The sequence below is a fragment of the Vulpes lagopus genome, chromosome 11 (genome assembly GCF_018345385.1).
Source record: "Vulpes lagopus strain Blue_001 chromosome 11, ASM1834538v1, whole genome shotgun sequence".
Lineage (NCBI taxonomy): Eukaryota > Metazoa > Chordata > Mammalia > Carnivora > Canidae > Vulpes > Vulpes lagopus.
Window position 1 is genome coordinate 94,456,755 of NC_054834.1, and position 14,381 is coordinate 94,471,135.

Consider the following 14,381-nt stretch of genomic DNA (forward strand, 5'->3'; position numbering starts at 1 on the left):
AAGCAACCTAAATGTCCTTTGATAGATAATTGGATAAAAAAAGTGGTGGTATATATATACAATGGAATATTATATAACCATTAAAAGGATGATATCTTGCCATTTACAACAATATAGATGAACCAAGAGAGTACTATTCTAAGTGAAACAAGTCAGACTGAGAAAGACAAATACCATATGATTTCACTTATATGTGGAACGTAAAAAACAAAACAAATGAACAAAAAGTAGAATCAGACCTATAAATACAGAGAACAAACTGTTGGTTGCCAGAGGGAAGAGTAATAGGAAGATGGACAAAATGGGTGAACAGGAGTGGGAGATACAGGCTTCCAATTAAAACATGAATAAGTCATGGAAATGAAAGGGAAAAGATATAGCACAGGGAATATAGTCAGTGGTATTGTAATAGTGTCATATGGTAACAGATGGTAGCTATACTTGTGAGCATACCATAACGTACAGAGATTTTAAATCACTGTGTTGTACACCTGAAACTTATATAATATTGTGTGTCAACTATACTCAAATTTTAAGAACAAGGAAAGAAAAACAAAAAATCAACTTTAAATCCCTGCCATGCCATAATTTGTCATATGGTTTTGAGGGAAGTTACTTAACTTTTGAGTCGCAGTTTCCTCACCTGTAAAATGGAACTCATTAAGGTCTAGTCCTCAGGATCATTGTGGAGTGATTACAGATAATACATGCAAAGCATCCTGCATGGTTCCTGGCATGCGGTAGATATTCAGTAAAAGTAAGTTCCCTCTCTGTATCCCCTTCCTGAGTATAAACTCCACTGGGAAATAAATCCATGTGTATAGTCCTCTTCAATGGTAAGCATAATAATAATATAACTTCAAAAAGATGAAACCATTTCTCTCACTTTTGGAGAAAAAAAATAGTACCTGTCAAATCTTAAAGGCAGTTACAAGAAAACTTTTATAAAAAAGAATTTTCTAAATCTTATGTCTTACTTACCTAATGGGAAAATTAAAATACAGTAATATCCTATGAAAGATTCTTTTTGTTTTTGCAAAGAATTGTGCTCCATCATGCCAAGAGCTTGATTCATTTGTGTAGATAAATTTTTCACTGGCCTCAAAGTTGTAAGATTAGGTGGTATGCTACTGACACCATTTTTCCCACTCACTGGCTTGAGGCCCTTCTGCAACTTGTTCTGTAAAATAGCAAGTCCCCCGCCCCGCCACCAAACCCCCTTCCATGAAGTTAGAAATTCTAAAATCCAGGAGTTAAATATCACCCAGATTTGCTGCCTGCTGGTGTGGAAAGCAAGTCGCCTTTCAGATGTCTAAGGAGTTGGAAGATCTCAGTGTGCATATCATGTTTAACCCACAGTGACGGGTGATTGGCAGCATAACAGCTGAGCGACAGCCATTTGGCTAGGAGTTCAAAACCCAACACGAAGAGCCATAGCAGGATCATGGCTTGATTTGCTGTGGCCATGAAGTCTAAATCACCAAGCACAGAGGTGGAGGCAGAGGTGACAGCTGGTAGCCATTCTCGTCAATAAAGTTGTGATGGTTGAGATGTACAAGCAACCAGAGCCTGCTAATTTCATAGACTTTGAGCCAAGTACTTAGTGTCAAAACCAGCTATGGTCAATGATACAAATGGCTGTGAAGGGTCCCTTGTCAGCAGCAAGGCTCTCCCAACCAGACTCTTTCCACCTAGTGGGTTAGAAATGGTTGGATCCTGCTTTCTAGGAATAGTCAGTTTGAGAAGATCTTATCTTTTCATTTTTTTAGGTTCTGGTAATTTTTTTAAAGGCCTATTTATTGAGGTATAATTTATATACAGTAAAACTCAGTTTGATAAAATTGGATGAATACAGTCAGGTAACCCCCTTCACAATCATAAGGAAAAAAAAAAAGAAAATTTCCAAAAAACTGTCTCATACCCTCTCTGTTACCATTCTTCCCCCACTCTTAGCTCCTGGTGACCACTAATAGATTTTCTGTCCCTATAATTATGCCCTTTCCCAAAATGTCATAGAAATGGAGTAATATAGTAAGTAGACTTTTGCATCTGGCTTCTTTCACTCATTTTAATGCTTTTATAATTTATCAGTGTTGGTATATTTAACAGTAATTTGCTCTTTTTCATTGCTGAACAGAATTCCAGAGTATGGATATACCACAGTTTTGCTAATTACTAGCTAAATGACATTTGTTTCCAGTTCTTGATGACTATGAATAAAGCTGCTATAAACATCTAGAATTTTATCTTTTTAGGCAAGATTTATAGAAAAGTAAATAACTTTGATTTATAGGAAACCAGAACTGTATAAGCTGGAATGATCATAGAGGTGGGAGTTATTCCCTTGTTGATTAACAGAAATATTTATCTTCTTAGCATGCTATTCTTTTGCATAGCAATTTCCAGTTGATACAAGGCGGTTTCACTCACCTTATTTTTGTAATTATCACAGTAACCCTGTGACGTAGGTTGGGGATCTTACCCCATTTTACAGGTGATGGCTAAGAAACCTCCCTGCAATCCAGACTGCCTACCTTCTGATCTGGTATCCTTCCTCCAAACATTTTCTGAATGTCCTCTCTAATGCAGAACACTCACTAAATGCTTTTGCGGTAGCCACACAAGCAACATAAAAATGTTTTTTCCCATCAAGAGGGGACAGTCTGTTACTGTCTATCATATATCAGTAGGTAAATGTAAATTAAAACAACAGTATACTGTTACACAACTATTAGAATATCCAGTGACAACAAATGCTGATGAGGATGTAAAACAACAGGAACCTCATCCATCGCTGATGGGAATACAGAATGGTACAGCTACTTTGAAAGAGAGTGTGGCAGTTTCTTACAAAAGTAAACATACTTTTACCATATGATCCAGTCATCACAATCTGTTATTTACCCAAAGGAGTTGAAAACATGTCCACACAAGAACCTGCACACAGATGTTTGAGGCAGCTTTATTCATAATTGCTAAAACTTGGAAGCGACCAGGATGTCCTTCAATGGATAAATAAATAAACTGTAGTATATCCAGCAATGGAATATTATTTAGTGCTAAAAAGAATTGAGCTGTCAAACCATGAAAAGGCATGCAGGAAACATAAATGCCTATTACAAGGTGAAAGCCAGTCTGAAAAAACCATGGACTGTATGATTCCAACTATATGACATTCTGTGGAGACAGTACAAAGATCAGTGGTTGCCACAGGTGTAGAAGGGGTTAACAGGCAGAGCCCAGAGGATTTTTACGGTAGCGAAATTATTATATGATATCATAATGATAGATACATGTCATTATAACTTGTCCAAACCCATGTAATGTACAACATCGAGAATGACCCGTAATGTAAACTATGGGTTTCGGGTAATTGAGAAGTGTCATTGTAGGTTCATCAATTGTAGCAAATGTACTGCTCTTGTGGGAGGTGTTGATAGGTATGCATATGTGGGAGCAGAGAATATATGGGAAATTTCTACCTTCCCCTCTGTTTTGCTGAGAATCTAAAACTGCTCTGAAAAATAAAATCTTTTAGAAAGGAGATGGTAGCAGTAGTTCCTCAAATGGAACCAGGATGGACACATCTGCCTCAGGTTTTTTTGTTTTTTGTTTTTTTTTAAGATTTTATTTATCTACTCATGAGAGACACAGAGAGAGGCAGAGACACAGGCAAGGGAGAAGCAGGCTCCATGCAGGGAGCCCAATGCAGGGCGCTAAACCACTGAACCACCAGGGCTGCCCCTGTTTAAGAGGAGTGCTAAGCTAGATCCAACTAACACAACCACAAGAAACAAACAATCTATGAAGCTTCCTACAGTCCTTTTTGGAAACAGGGCATAAATTTTAAGAAGTAAATGCCATCCAAGAAGAGAACAGAGTGGCAGTTCCTGGCTGCTTGAAGGCAGAGGGGAATTCCCCAAATGGTGATGTTCCACGGCAAATAATAAACAGATAAGGGAAAACCTTCCTCCTTAGTCTCCAAGTTAGAGAAAGCAATTACCAGACAATGCTTTCTTTGAACTCAAAGTTTGACCGAGATAATGACTGGAATTAAGTACTGGAGAATCAAAGTAGAAAGTGTTCTTGTCGGCCTGAAATTACCAGAATTGTTTCGTGTGGAGACCAGAATATCTGATGTGGCTGTTGAAAAAAACAAAAAATCTGTCCATGAGATTCTATTCTTTAAAAAAAAAAAAAAAAAAAGAATTTTACTTCCTCAGTGCTGCTTTTGGCGGCATTTGCCTGTCAGACCTCCCACAAGTTGGCCTCTTTATATTCTGATAAGATGGCTGCTGACCAGCTGTCACTCCAGCCAGAAATGACACAGGCTTCTAGTGCAATTGGCCGGCAGAGGTTAGGAGGAGAAGGTTGGGCTTTTGCGCCTCATCTGTATGTGCCTTCCTTGCCAGATACAGTAGGCACCATTTGCCAGGTCCATTATGAGGGCAGGAAAGCCCAGATCCCCAACCAAGAAATCTACCTAGACAGTGCTTCTGCTGGAAACCATGCTTCTGGGTCTATCCTCTGGGTGGGTCATCAAATGCCAGACCAGGCTGGGGCCTCTTCCTATAGCAGCTGATCTGTGGGAACTTAAAGACCCAGACATGTGAAAGATATAAAATCTGAATTTTTTTTTTAAGATTTTATTTATTTACTCATGAGACACAGAGAGAGATAGAGACACAGGCAGAGGGAGAAGCAGGCTCCATGTAGAGAGCCCAATGTGGGACTCAATCCCAGGACTCCAGGATCACACCCTGGGCCGAAGGGAGGTGCTCAACCAAGGAGCCACCAGGCATCCCTAAAGTCTGAATTTTTATTTCCACTTATAAAGGAAAGAGTAGAAGTCAGTGGTTTTTTAAATGTTTACATAAATGGGGCTGCATTGTGTAATATTTAGGAATTCAGACTTTAGGGCAAAACTGCTTGGGTTTGAACCCTGGCTCTGCCACTCTTCAGCTGTGTGTGATTCATGGGCAAGTCATTTAACCTCTTTGGGCCTCAGTTTCCTTAACTGTAAAATGGGAATAATAGTGGCCTCAATCTTTTAGAATACTGTGCAGATTAATGAGTTAATTTTTGTAAAGGGCTTAGAACACTGCTGGAACATAATAATTTATACATTTGTGTTTTTATTTATTTATTTTTTTTTTTTTTTTTCATTTGTGTTTTTAAATGAAAATAATGGATACTTCTCTAACTCCTGGTCTTAACACCACCACCAATGCTCCAGCCAAATCAAGCTGAATACATGTACCTAATCTTTTCCTTCTATTTCTGTTTTAACATCTATCAGCTTTACCTCTTCATATAGTTCCCTAGGGCTACTACAACAAATTACCCCAAACTTCATAGCATAAAACAACAGAACTTCTGTCATAGTTCAGGAGGCTGGAAGTCCAAAATCAAGAAGGTTGGTTTCTACTGGAGGCTCTGAGGGAGAATTCTTCCCATACTTCTGGTAGTTCCTGACAATTCTTGGCATCTCTTGGATTATAGACCCATCTCCACTCTTAGCTTTCATTATTACATGCATTCTCCCTGTGTCCATGTCTTCACATGCCCTTCTTATAAGGATCATTGGATTTAAGACCCACCTTAAGCTAGTATGACCCCATCTTAAACTAATTACATCGATTTCCAAGCAAGGTCACATTCTGAGGTTCTCTATAGACAGGAATATTGAGGGGACCCTCATCTATCCAGCTCACTCCCTTAAAACTGTTAGGGTATTTTTACATCTGTTATCTCTTTTTATTCTTACTCTCTCTGTATTAGAATGTAAGCTCCATGGGAGTAGGGACTGTACCTCTTTAAGTATAGTCTGAGACAGCTTGGCACTGCTTAATGTGGGTTTGCTGGGCCACCGCAAGGGAATGGAGAGATGTGATGCCACCAGGCTGGGTGTGGGAAGGTGGTGTTGGAGGTAATAGAGTCACTCAGAAGGAGAGAGAGGGACAGGATGGGAAAAAAAAAAATCCCATCCAAGAAAATAAAAAAAGAGAAAGGTCAGAGATCCCAAATATTCTAATATAGTATGTCTGGAAGTACTGCCAGCAAATTAGAAATAGCCAGAGTCAGAAGGAAGGTTCAGGATGAGAGAGAACAAGGTTTATATCACAGGTCAGAAGAAAAGGAGCTAGGACAGTTAGTTGACTGCCTCAGGGCAAAGCCTGCAGCATATCTCCTCTATGGGGAAGGAGGGGCCCTGCTGCCAGTGTGGTTTCTTCTAGAGCCAAGGGATCCAACTGGAAAGAACCAGCCCTCAGATACCTGAGGTAGTCTGAGATGGTGGAACATCTTCAACCCATCATGCCCTCGAGGGTCATGGAGAATGGAAGAAGAGATGTGACAGCCAGGATAGACCCTTCAGTATTTTTCTACTCAGGTCTTGCTTGATCTGTTTTGGTAGAGAAGTATTTAGATATGGATCAACATGAGTTAAGCTGACTGGACAATGAAAAACTGCAATTGTGATAATTGTCAACCCAGCGGAATGTGTAGTCTCTCTTTTCCATGATAGCTTTATTGGTTGTTAATGACCCACAACAGTCAGTGAGCAAGACTATAAGCTGAAAGGAAAAGACAGATGTGCCTGAGGGGTAGAGATGCGGAGGAAAGGAGGAGACCTTGTCCACCTCCTGGTGGTACAACTGAAAAGGAAACAGGAAAACCATCCAGTTGTCAAAGCAGAAGCCCTGGTCTGGTACACTTAAGACCTCTGTTTGTCACCCAGCTCCGTATTTGACTAATACAGTCATTGAGACAGAGGTCCAAATAACCAAGTCACCAAGTTAGTAGTGAGTCCAATCAGGACAGTTACCAATTCCCTGGTTTTCTGCAGTTACACCCTTTCCAGCCACATTATTAAATCTTAAAAATAAGCACCGAATCTGTTGGAAAGATTTATCACATTGGAGCCTCAAACCGTAAGACAGGTGTGGGTTTCCCTAGCCACATTGTGTCACCCACTTGGGTAATTCATCCAGGTGTGGGAGCATGAACTTGGTAAGTTTCTCCTGTGTTTCATTCCACAGGGTACCCTTCAAACCAAAGCAGTGATCTGCAACCTACTGTTGCAGGAGATACTAAGGGAAGTGCCCAGGATCAAGACTGCAGTGAGCCCAGTAACCACACAGATAAAATTGTTAGAGGTTTGGGATAGGTGTCCTATATTCAGGGATGTTCCAGAGAAGGTTCCAGAGATGGAAATGACAGCTTGATATGGGCCCTCTATTTTTCAATAGGAGATAGCTGCTTAAATTCAGGGGCAGCCTTACAGAGGATCCTCTTAGGTGATTTCACAGAAAAGACAGAGTAGACAGAGATAAGCTCAGCTTCTCTGCAGCTGCCCCCTCTGCCCACTGACCTGTTTACAGGGGAAAACTGGTCTAGTTGTGTCTCTCCTTACCAATTGTCTCTCCTCAGCTCTTCCTCTTGGAGTAGACGCTGACACATTTCTGTCTGATTTACCTGGGAACATATCAAAGTGCAGCTTCTCAAGAAGGTTGTCTCTCTGTGATCCTGGTACATTGACCTCAAACTGATGGAGAACATTTATGGTAGGGAGGAGCATCAGAGATGAGAAATTAAAACTTGATTATCTGTTCCAAGCCACCCTCCATTAGTTAACATCATTGCAAAATGAGAGCATTAGGCAGACTATATCAGTGGTTTTTAAACATTTTAAAAATATTAGAATCTTCCCTTTTGGTAGTTTGAAGTTTTTAGACTTCTGCTGGAAGAAGAATGTTTTTCAAAAATATGGCCTTTAATGCTAATGCCAGCATTTTCTGAAAAGTTAAGATGGGTTGCCCTGGATTTACAGGAGAGTTACAGTTACAGAATATCTGCCAGGCCCAGCAAAGAGTTTCTGGGCATTTCCCCCTCCTTTGGAATCTGCAGCCCAGCTTCTGTTTCAAGGAAATGCAGAACTGGGACTTTGCCTTGGAGCAGGGAAGTTAGGGAGTGAAAGAGATGGAAAAGAGAGGGGAGCCCAGGGAGCAGCAGCGTTTCTGGAATTTGGGAGTGGAGACAACCACACACTTTACATCTTCAAAAACAGGATGCCTAGCTGTTGACTGACTCATGGTCTAGACCCTTTCTCCCTAGCAGAAGTCACAAATAGGCGGTCTTCCAGGTGTAATCAGCGTGTGGATATGTTTTGTTTGGCCAGATGGAGTTTTAAAAAAAACTTTGCACCCCAATGTCTTTAGGTGGGGCATACATTCTCTGGTTCATCACAAACCCCAGCTCTTTCCACCCACTTTGCCTGACAGTGCACACATTTTTTGTTACCTGGGTGACTCAAAGGCATTTGAGTTTGCACTGCCTGCTCCAGTGTTTTCAGCCAAATGCCTTCCTGTCTGATTCCAAAATGGTCCAGTGGAAGATTAGTTTGACTTTCCTGGGAAATACGAATGGCCCATTGAGCTCAATCTGACTTTGGAAGGATTTGACTCCTTCAGAATAGTCCCTCCCAGCATTGCTTTATTTCATTGAACCAGAACACTTAAGGATACTTCTCTGAGGAAAGGAGACACCTATCTGGAGAGGCCTCTATTGCCCCACCAACATGAACCTCAAGTCTCTATTCAGGCTCATCATTTAATTTTTTCAGCCATGTCACTGGTCTTACTCCTTTTAATTTGATCTATTCACTTAGAATGGACCACCATATTTTACCTTTCTGTCCACATCTTTGTTTCTCCAATCTCCTTGTTCAATTAATTTGCCAAAGAGATGCCAAATGATTCCAGCTGTCACCAGGACATACTTAAAAATATTTGACAATACTGAGTTTTGCCTTGAATTCAGTAGTTCGATGGCCTCTTCCCTGTTTGTGTTTTTACTGACTCAAATCCTTCTCCCTGCTCTTCAGGCAAAGCTGGGGGATAGAGCAACAGATTCCATCTAAGCTTTATTAAGAATATTCTGTAAGTTTTCTGTTTGATTTTTATACTTCAAATAACTCTTAAAAATCAATATTTTGATGACTGAAGTGTAAATGAATAAGAAACATGGAATAGGTTTTCCCTTCAGTTACATGAACAGAAATTCTGTGGGGGTTTTTTTATTGGAAACCCAGGCATAGGAACTGGGGGCATTTGCTAAGTTCCAAGATGTTGAAGCTTCCTCTCTGGTGTTGGACATGGCACCTTTCTCCTGAGAGTCCCAAACCAGAAGAGGCTTGGTGATCTTTTCTTGCTTTACCTTTTCCTCCCTGAATTACTGTTAAATTGCTCCATTTTATTCTGAAGACCTCAGATAGGTGGAGAGGACAGCAATCTCAGCTTTCCATGTGGGTGATACCATTTGGGCTTTGATCAGTGCGTGGTAGCTCTTAGCTCTTGCTTCTGCCAAATTGGGCCAGATCACGAGGTTAAAGATTATTCCTGTCAGTGTTCCTTCTTAATAAGAAAACAGAATTATTTGTGCCACTGAAGTAGGCTTCTCTTTCTCCTTTTTAAAGTCAATTCTTGCTTTTATGTTGCTTATAACAGTATTACAAGGGAACTTAGGCCAAACAGTGTTTTAGAATCTCCAGGAGGGGGAAACCTGTCTGAGCCTTTTGCTGGAGGAGTTGGTCAATCAGGAGATAGTGGGGAATAGGTTAATGAAATTCTGGAAGGCTGCAGCTATTTTTCTTGATTTCTTTTTTCTTCTTCTTTCAACATTGTTGTTTCACTGTTTGGTCTTAATGTTTTTGTGTGCAATAATAAAAATGTAATAATGTTCCACTTAAAATTTTATCTTTATTCTTTTGGTGTTTATAGCAATAATAATAACAGCAACAACAGATGGTCTTGTTTACCACTGATAGCTCAAAGAATTACATTTCTTTTATACAAGAAATATTTATGTCTAAGGAACCAAACTAATAACAGAGAAGCAGAGCTTACTTTTTCCAGGATAGACAACATGAAACTATTGATTTCTGTATTTTTTTTCTTCACTCTATCTTTGTTGTGCTGTATGTTCAATCATCATAACTTCAATATTATACATTTTTTAAAGATTTATTTATTTATTAGAGAGCACCTGGGAGGAGGGGAGGGGAGGGGCAGAGGGGAAAGTAGACAGAGTCAGTTGGTCTGCTGTCTAGCCCAGTGCCATTCCAGCTCCTGCATGCCACCATTGCAGTTGACCTTACTTAGGGGCCTCTAATCTCTGTCTACTATCTCAATCTATTGCCAGAGAAAGGTGGCTTGTTTTCACATAACTGAATTATTTTACCCACTTGCTGGCTGGGATCACAGAACAGGTCAGTCTTGATGACATGTGGTAGACAAAGGCTGCAGAACAGCATGAGGGCAAGAGAGAGCTGCTGCGGAGTATGGTTGGGCGCTAAAACCTAACCCTGCCTCCAAAGCTCTCCATGGATCTCTAAGTTTTTTTGTTTGTTTTCTTGTTTTCTCTCCATTCTGAGGGCCTCTATAGATCATAAAAGCAGTCTGCAAACAGAATTCAGCAGTGGCCATGGACAGACTTCAAGCAACTCTCTTGCTGTCACTGAGAAAAATCGGTGAGTCTTATCCATAGTGTTTCCAGTCTTAAACTGAGTTGTTCTAGTGGACAACGGACAATGAAACAAGTATTTCTAACAGTGTGTTATTTTGGTGAGTTGGAGAGAGTAGAGACAAAAAAAATTTTTTTAATCAGATTCTCCCAGGTCAGAGGTCATTACTCTGTGGGTAGAAGTCTTTATTTCTACAGGGCAACCTGAACAGAGTCCTGCTTTTTGGGTTCTCCTCATGGTAAAACAGGTACGTGGCCTCATTAGGTTAAAGCAGCTTTTCTCAATTGGGGACAGTTTTAACCATCTGCCCCCCTGGGACATTTGGCAGTATTGGGAGATAGTTTTGGTTGTCACAACTTTAGAGGGAGGAGTTGTGCTAATGTCATCTAGTAGGTAGAGGCCAGGGATACTGGTAAACATCCTACCACACAGCACAGCTCCCTCACAACAAAGAATTGTCCAGCCCCAAATGACAGTAGTTCCAAGGTTGAAAAACCTTAGGTTTAAGCTAAAGAAAAAAGGGAATACCATTTTCTATTTACCTGCAGTTTCTAGTTAAGTATAATTCAAAATAAGTAGAGTGTTACAGCTCTAGGCCACCATGCACCATCTTCAGTGTAGATTTCACTGCTCAGGTCTAAAGAAAAGAATGCTCCTGGCTAAATGTAGGCTTGGGTCACTTTAAGTCAGGCCAGGCCTTGATATCAAGCACTGGAGACTCAAGGAACTCCTAGGCTTCCAGTTCTCTAGGGATACCTCCATAACCTACATTCTCCCAGAAAAGGTATTTAGGGCTTGTCATACATGTCACCAGGAAGAGGACAGAACTACAGGAAGGAGTGGATCATATCAAAGGGAAGGTCTCAATGGAATGAAGCTTGCCTTTCTTATTTTCCTCTAAATCATTTGTAAGGACTTTTTCATTAAAAGGACATGGAGAAAGAAGTAGATCATTAGAAAGTTCTGTGTATCTTTACTTGGAAAAAGAAATGGTTTTGATTTATAATTTTTAAGAATATTTCTTAATTTTTAAAAATTTCTTATGAATATTTTTGAGACCTGACAAATTACATTATCAGTACTTTTCTAATGGTATCAAAGTGTTGTTGGACTGCTTATAAAGGAGACTGCTTTCCCAATAGAATAGCTCGTTCAAGGGTACTGGAGGAAATATTATGGGCCTGTCACCTCAAACTAGAATAATAAAGTGTAGAATTTCTGATGCAGCAGAAAGACCACTGAACTTGGCAGGTGGAAGACTTGGGTTCTGGTCCTAGAGCTGACATTTTCCAGCGTTTGACCTTGGACAAGTCAGTGAACCAGTCTGGTGCATGGCTCTGGCTCCAGCCCAAGCCTGACTCCCCCCAGCCTCAGCTGGTGGCTGACTTTACGCAGTATCAGGACAGTGCTGTGAGCAACTGCAGCTTCACTTCCCTGCATTTCAGACTTGCTCTTTCTCTTCAGCTGTTCTTTCTTCCTTTGCTCTCATCTCAAAAGATTACAGGTCCTTTCCTGGCACAGGCTAATGCCTTCCTTCATGGTCCTTTCCTCCAGCTGCCTCCTTCCCTCACCTGCCCCTCCCTCCTCAATGCTGAAATCTGATCTGGGCCCTCCCTGTGTCTCTACAACTGCTCTCCCAGGAGTTAGAGCCTCGTCTTCTACAGACTTTGTGGCATCAGCTCCGAGGGCTATGCTGGCGTCAGATTGCCCTTTTCCTTGGATGTCTGTGGACCTGCAGGCTTCAGGCTCTTCCTCTAAGACATCCTTGGTCTCTGTCTTCTCTGGCCCCATCCTCCTCAGCTGCCTACCATTGAAATGAGGCAGTTCTCCAAGTCCTTGACTTTCTTCTTTACTTACTCCTTACCTGGATGATATCCTCTCACTGGGGTGTTCTGGTACCAACTCCCAACTCACTGAGCACAGTTCTCAGGTCTTTTCTGAAGCCCTCACTTCCACGTCCAACCCTGTTGACCCTGAGTTTGTTTGTTTGTTTGTTTGTTTCTTTCTTTCTTTCTTTCTTTCTTTCTTTCTTTCTTTCTTTTTTTAGATTTTCTTTATTTACTCATAAGAGACACAGACAGAGGCAGAGACATAGGCAGAAGGAGAAGCAGGCTCCATGCAGGGAGCCTGACGTGGGACTTGATCCTGGGTCTCCAGGATCAGGGCCTGGGCCAAAGGTGGCACTAAACCGCTGAGCTACCCGGACTGCCCTGGCCCTGTGTTTCTGATTGATGCACCAGGCCCTTGGCAGGAAAGTCCCCAGCAAAGCACCTTCTGTGCCTGACCCTCTCACTGTTGTGGTTTGCATCAACACTCTAGTGACCTAGCCTTGAAACCTGGCAGTCATTTTTTTTCTTTCTGGCAGTCATTTTTGATCCCTGCTTCTCATTTAACCTCGCCTGCAGTCATTTTCTTAGCCTCCTTCCAAGTCCAGGCCTGCCATTATCTTGTTTTTTCTTTCTTGTGATTTTCTTCTTTATAGACCAGCTTTTATTTCTGACATCTGATCAATGGTCCTAAAGCATATTCTGACTTTTCAAAGAACTTTAATGGCTTCCCATTTTAGACCAAAAGAAGTTCAGACTTCTCAGTGTACCATATCAAGCCTCTTTCTCCAACCTTGCTGTACTCTGTCTTCCAGACTCACCTCCAGTTATGCCCTGATATGCCCCCTGTGTGATCGATTTTTTTTTTTTTTTTACCAGAGCACCTACCTCTGTTCTCTTTGCTCCTGCCTTTCTGTTCAGTTCTTAGCTATCTCATCAAGATATTGTCATATCCCTTTCCTCCATGAAGACCTCATTCTCTTCAATGCTTCTTGAACCTTTTTATTTCATTTAAATAGAACTACTCGAAATGCTGGTTCACGACCAGATAATGAACTTCTATCAGAATGTAAATCAACCTACTGCTTTCTTCATCAAGAAAGTCTTGCTATGAAAAATATATCAGCTCAGCTAAACAATGTCCTTGGTGATAAGTTGATTTACATTCTGACACAAGCTCCTTACGACACTGTGAGCAGTAATGGCTCACAGACAGGGTCCTGGGACCACACTTCGGTTTATCACTCTCTGTAGCTCTTCACGTATTGCCCAGTGTTGTGGTTGACTATATGCTAGCAGGTCAGCTTCTCAAAGGTGAAGGCTGAATCTTCTTCCTGTGTCCATTACATGCAGCAGGTACTTGATAAGTTTATTGAGATAACTTCCAACACCATTCTAAAGGCTTAGATTTTTATGAAAGAAATATTCTCCTTGTTCAATCTTTGGGTGATGGCAGTAACGATAGGATCTGGATTGATTCATCAGATAGTCCATCAGGACATGCCTATCCTGGGGGACCTAGGGGACTCATTTATTTGTGCCCTCTGTGTTTGATGATCACCTCAGTGCCCTGTGGATCAACTCAGGGGTTGAGAGGAAAGAAACTGGGGGGAGGAGGAGTGACAGGGAAAGAGATGAGCAGACCAAGAAAAAAGCTAAGTCATGCCAATGATGATGCTCTTAGCAGCAATTAACAGACCGTCCAACTAATATGTTTAAGAATCCCTCAGGATAGAAGTCTAAACACAAAAGTTCCAGCACTGGCTCAGTTGCTCAGGGATTCATTAGGGGCATGGGCTCTCGTCATCTCTTTGCTACTTTCAGTGCATCAGCAATGCCCCCACTTACGGTCACAAGGTGGCTGAAGCAGCACTAAACCTTACTTCATCATGTGGCAATGTCAAAAGCAGGAAGCGAAGAGGTGGATGGCCAAGGTGCCATCCTCAGGAGTCTGTCTCTGTTTCCCTAAAATCTCTAGGACACTGTCCTCACATCTCACTGGCCAGTGATCACCAATTTGCCAAGGTGGCTCT

The 14,381-nt window shown here is 41.3% G+C and overlaps 1 protein-coding gene across 5 annotated transcripts in view; it reads left to right on the forward strand.

Annotated features, from left to right (window-relative positions):
- The window catches only part of MYO3B (myosin IIIB), a 427,577-nt gene that overhangs the window by 275,961 nt on the left and 137,235 nt on the right, over positions 1-14,381 (forward strand). For all 5 annotated transcript variants that reach the window (XR_005990597.1, XM_041773390.1, XM_041773393.1 and 2 more), the window contains exon 29: positions 10,444-10,528. Coding sequence is in view for 4 of the 5 variants with exons in the window: in XM_041773390.1 (XP_041629324.1) it covers positions 10,444-10,528 (85 nt within the window). In the remaining variant the exon portion in view is untranslated. The remainder of the gene's footprint in view (positions 1-10,443; positions 10,529-14,381) is intronic.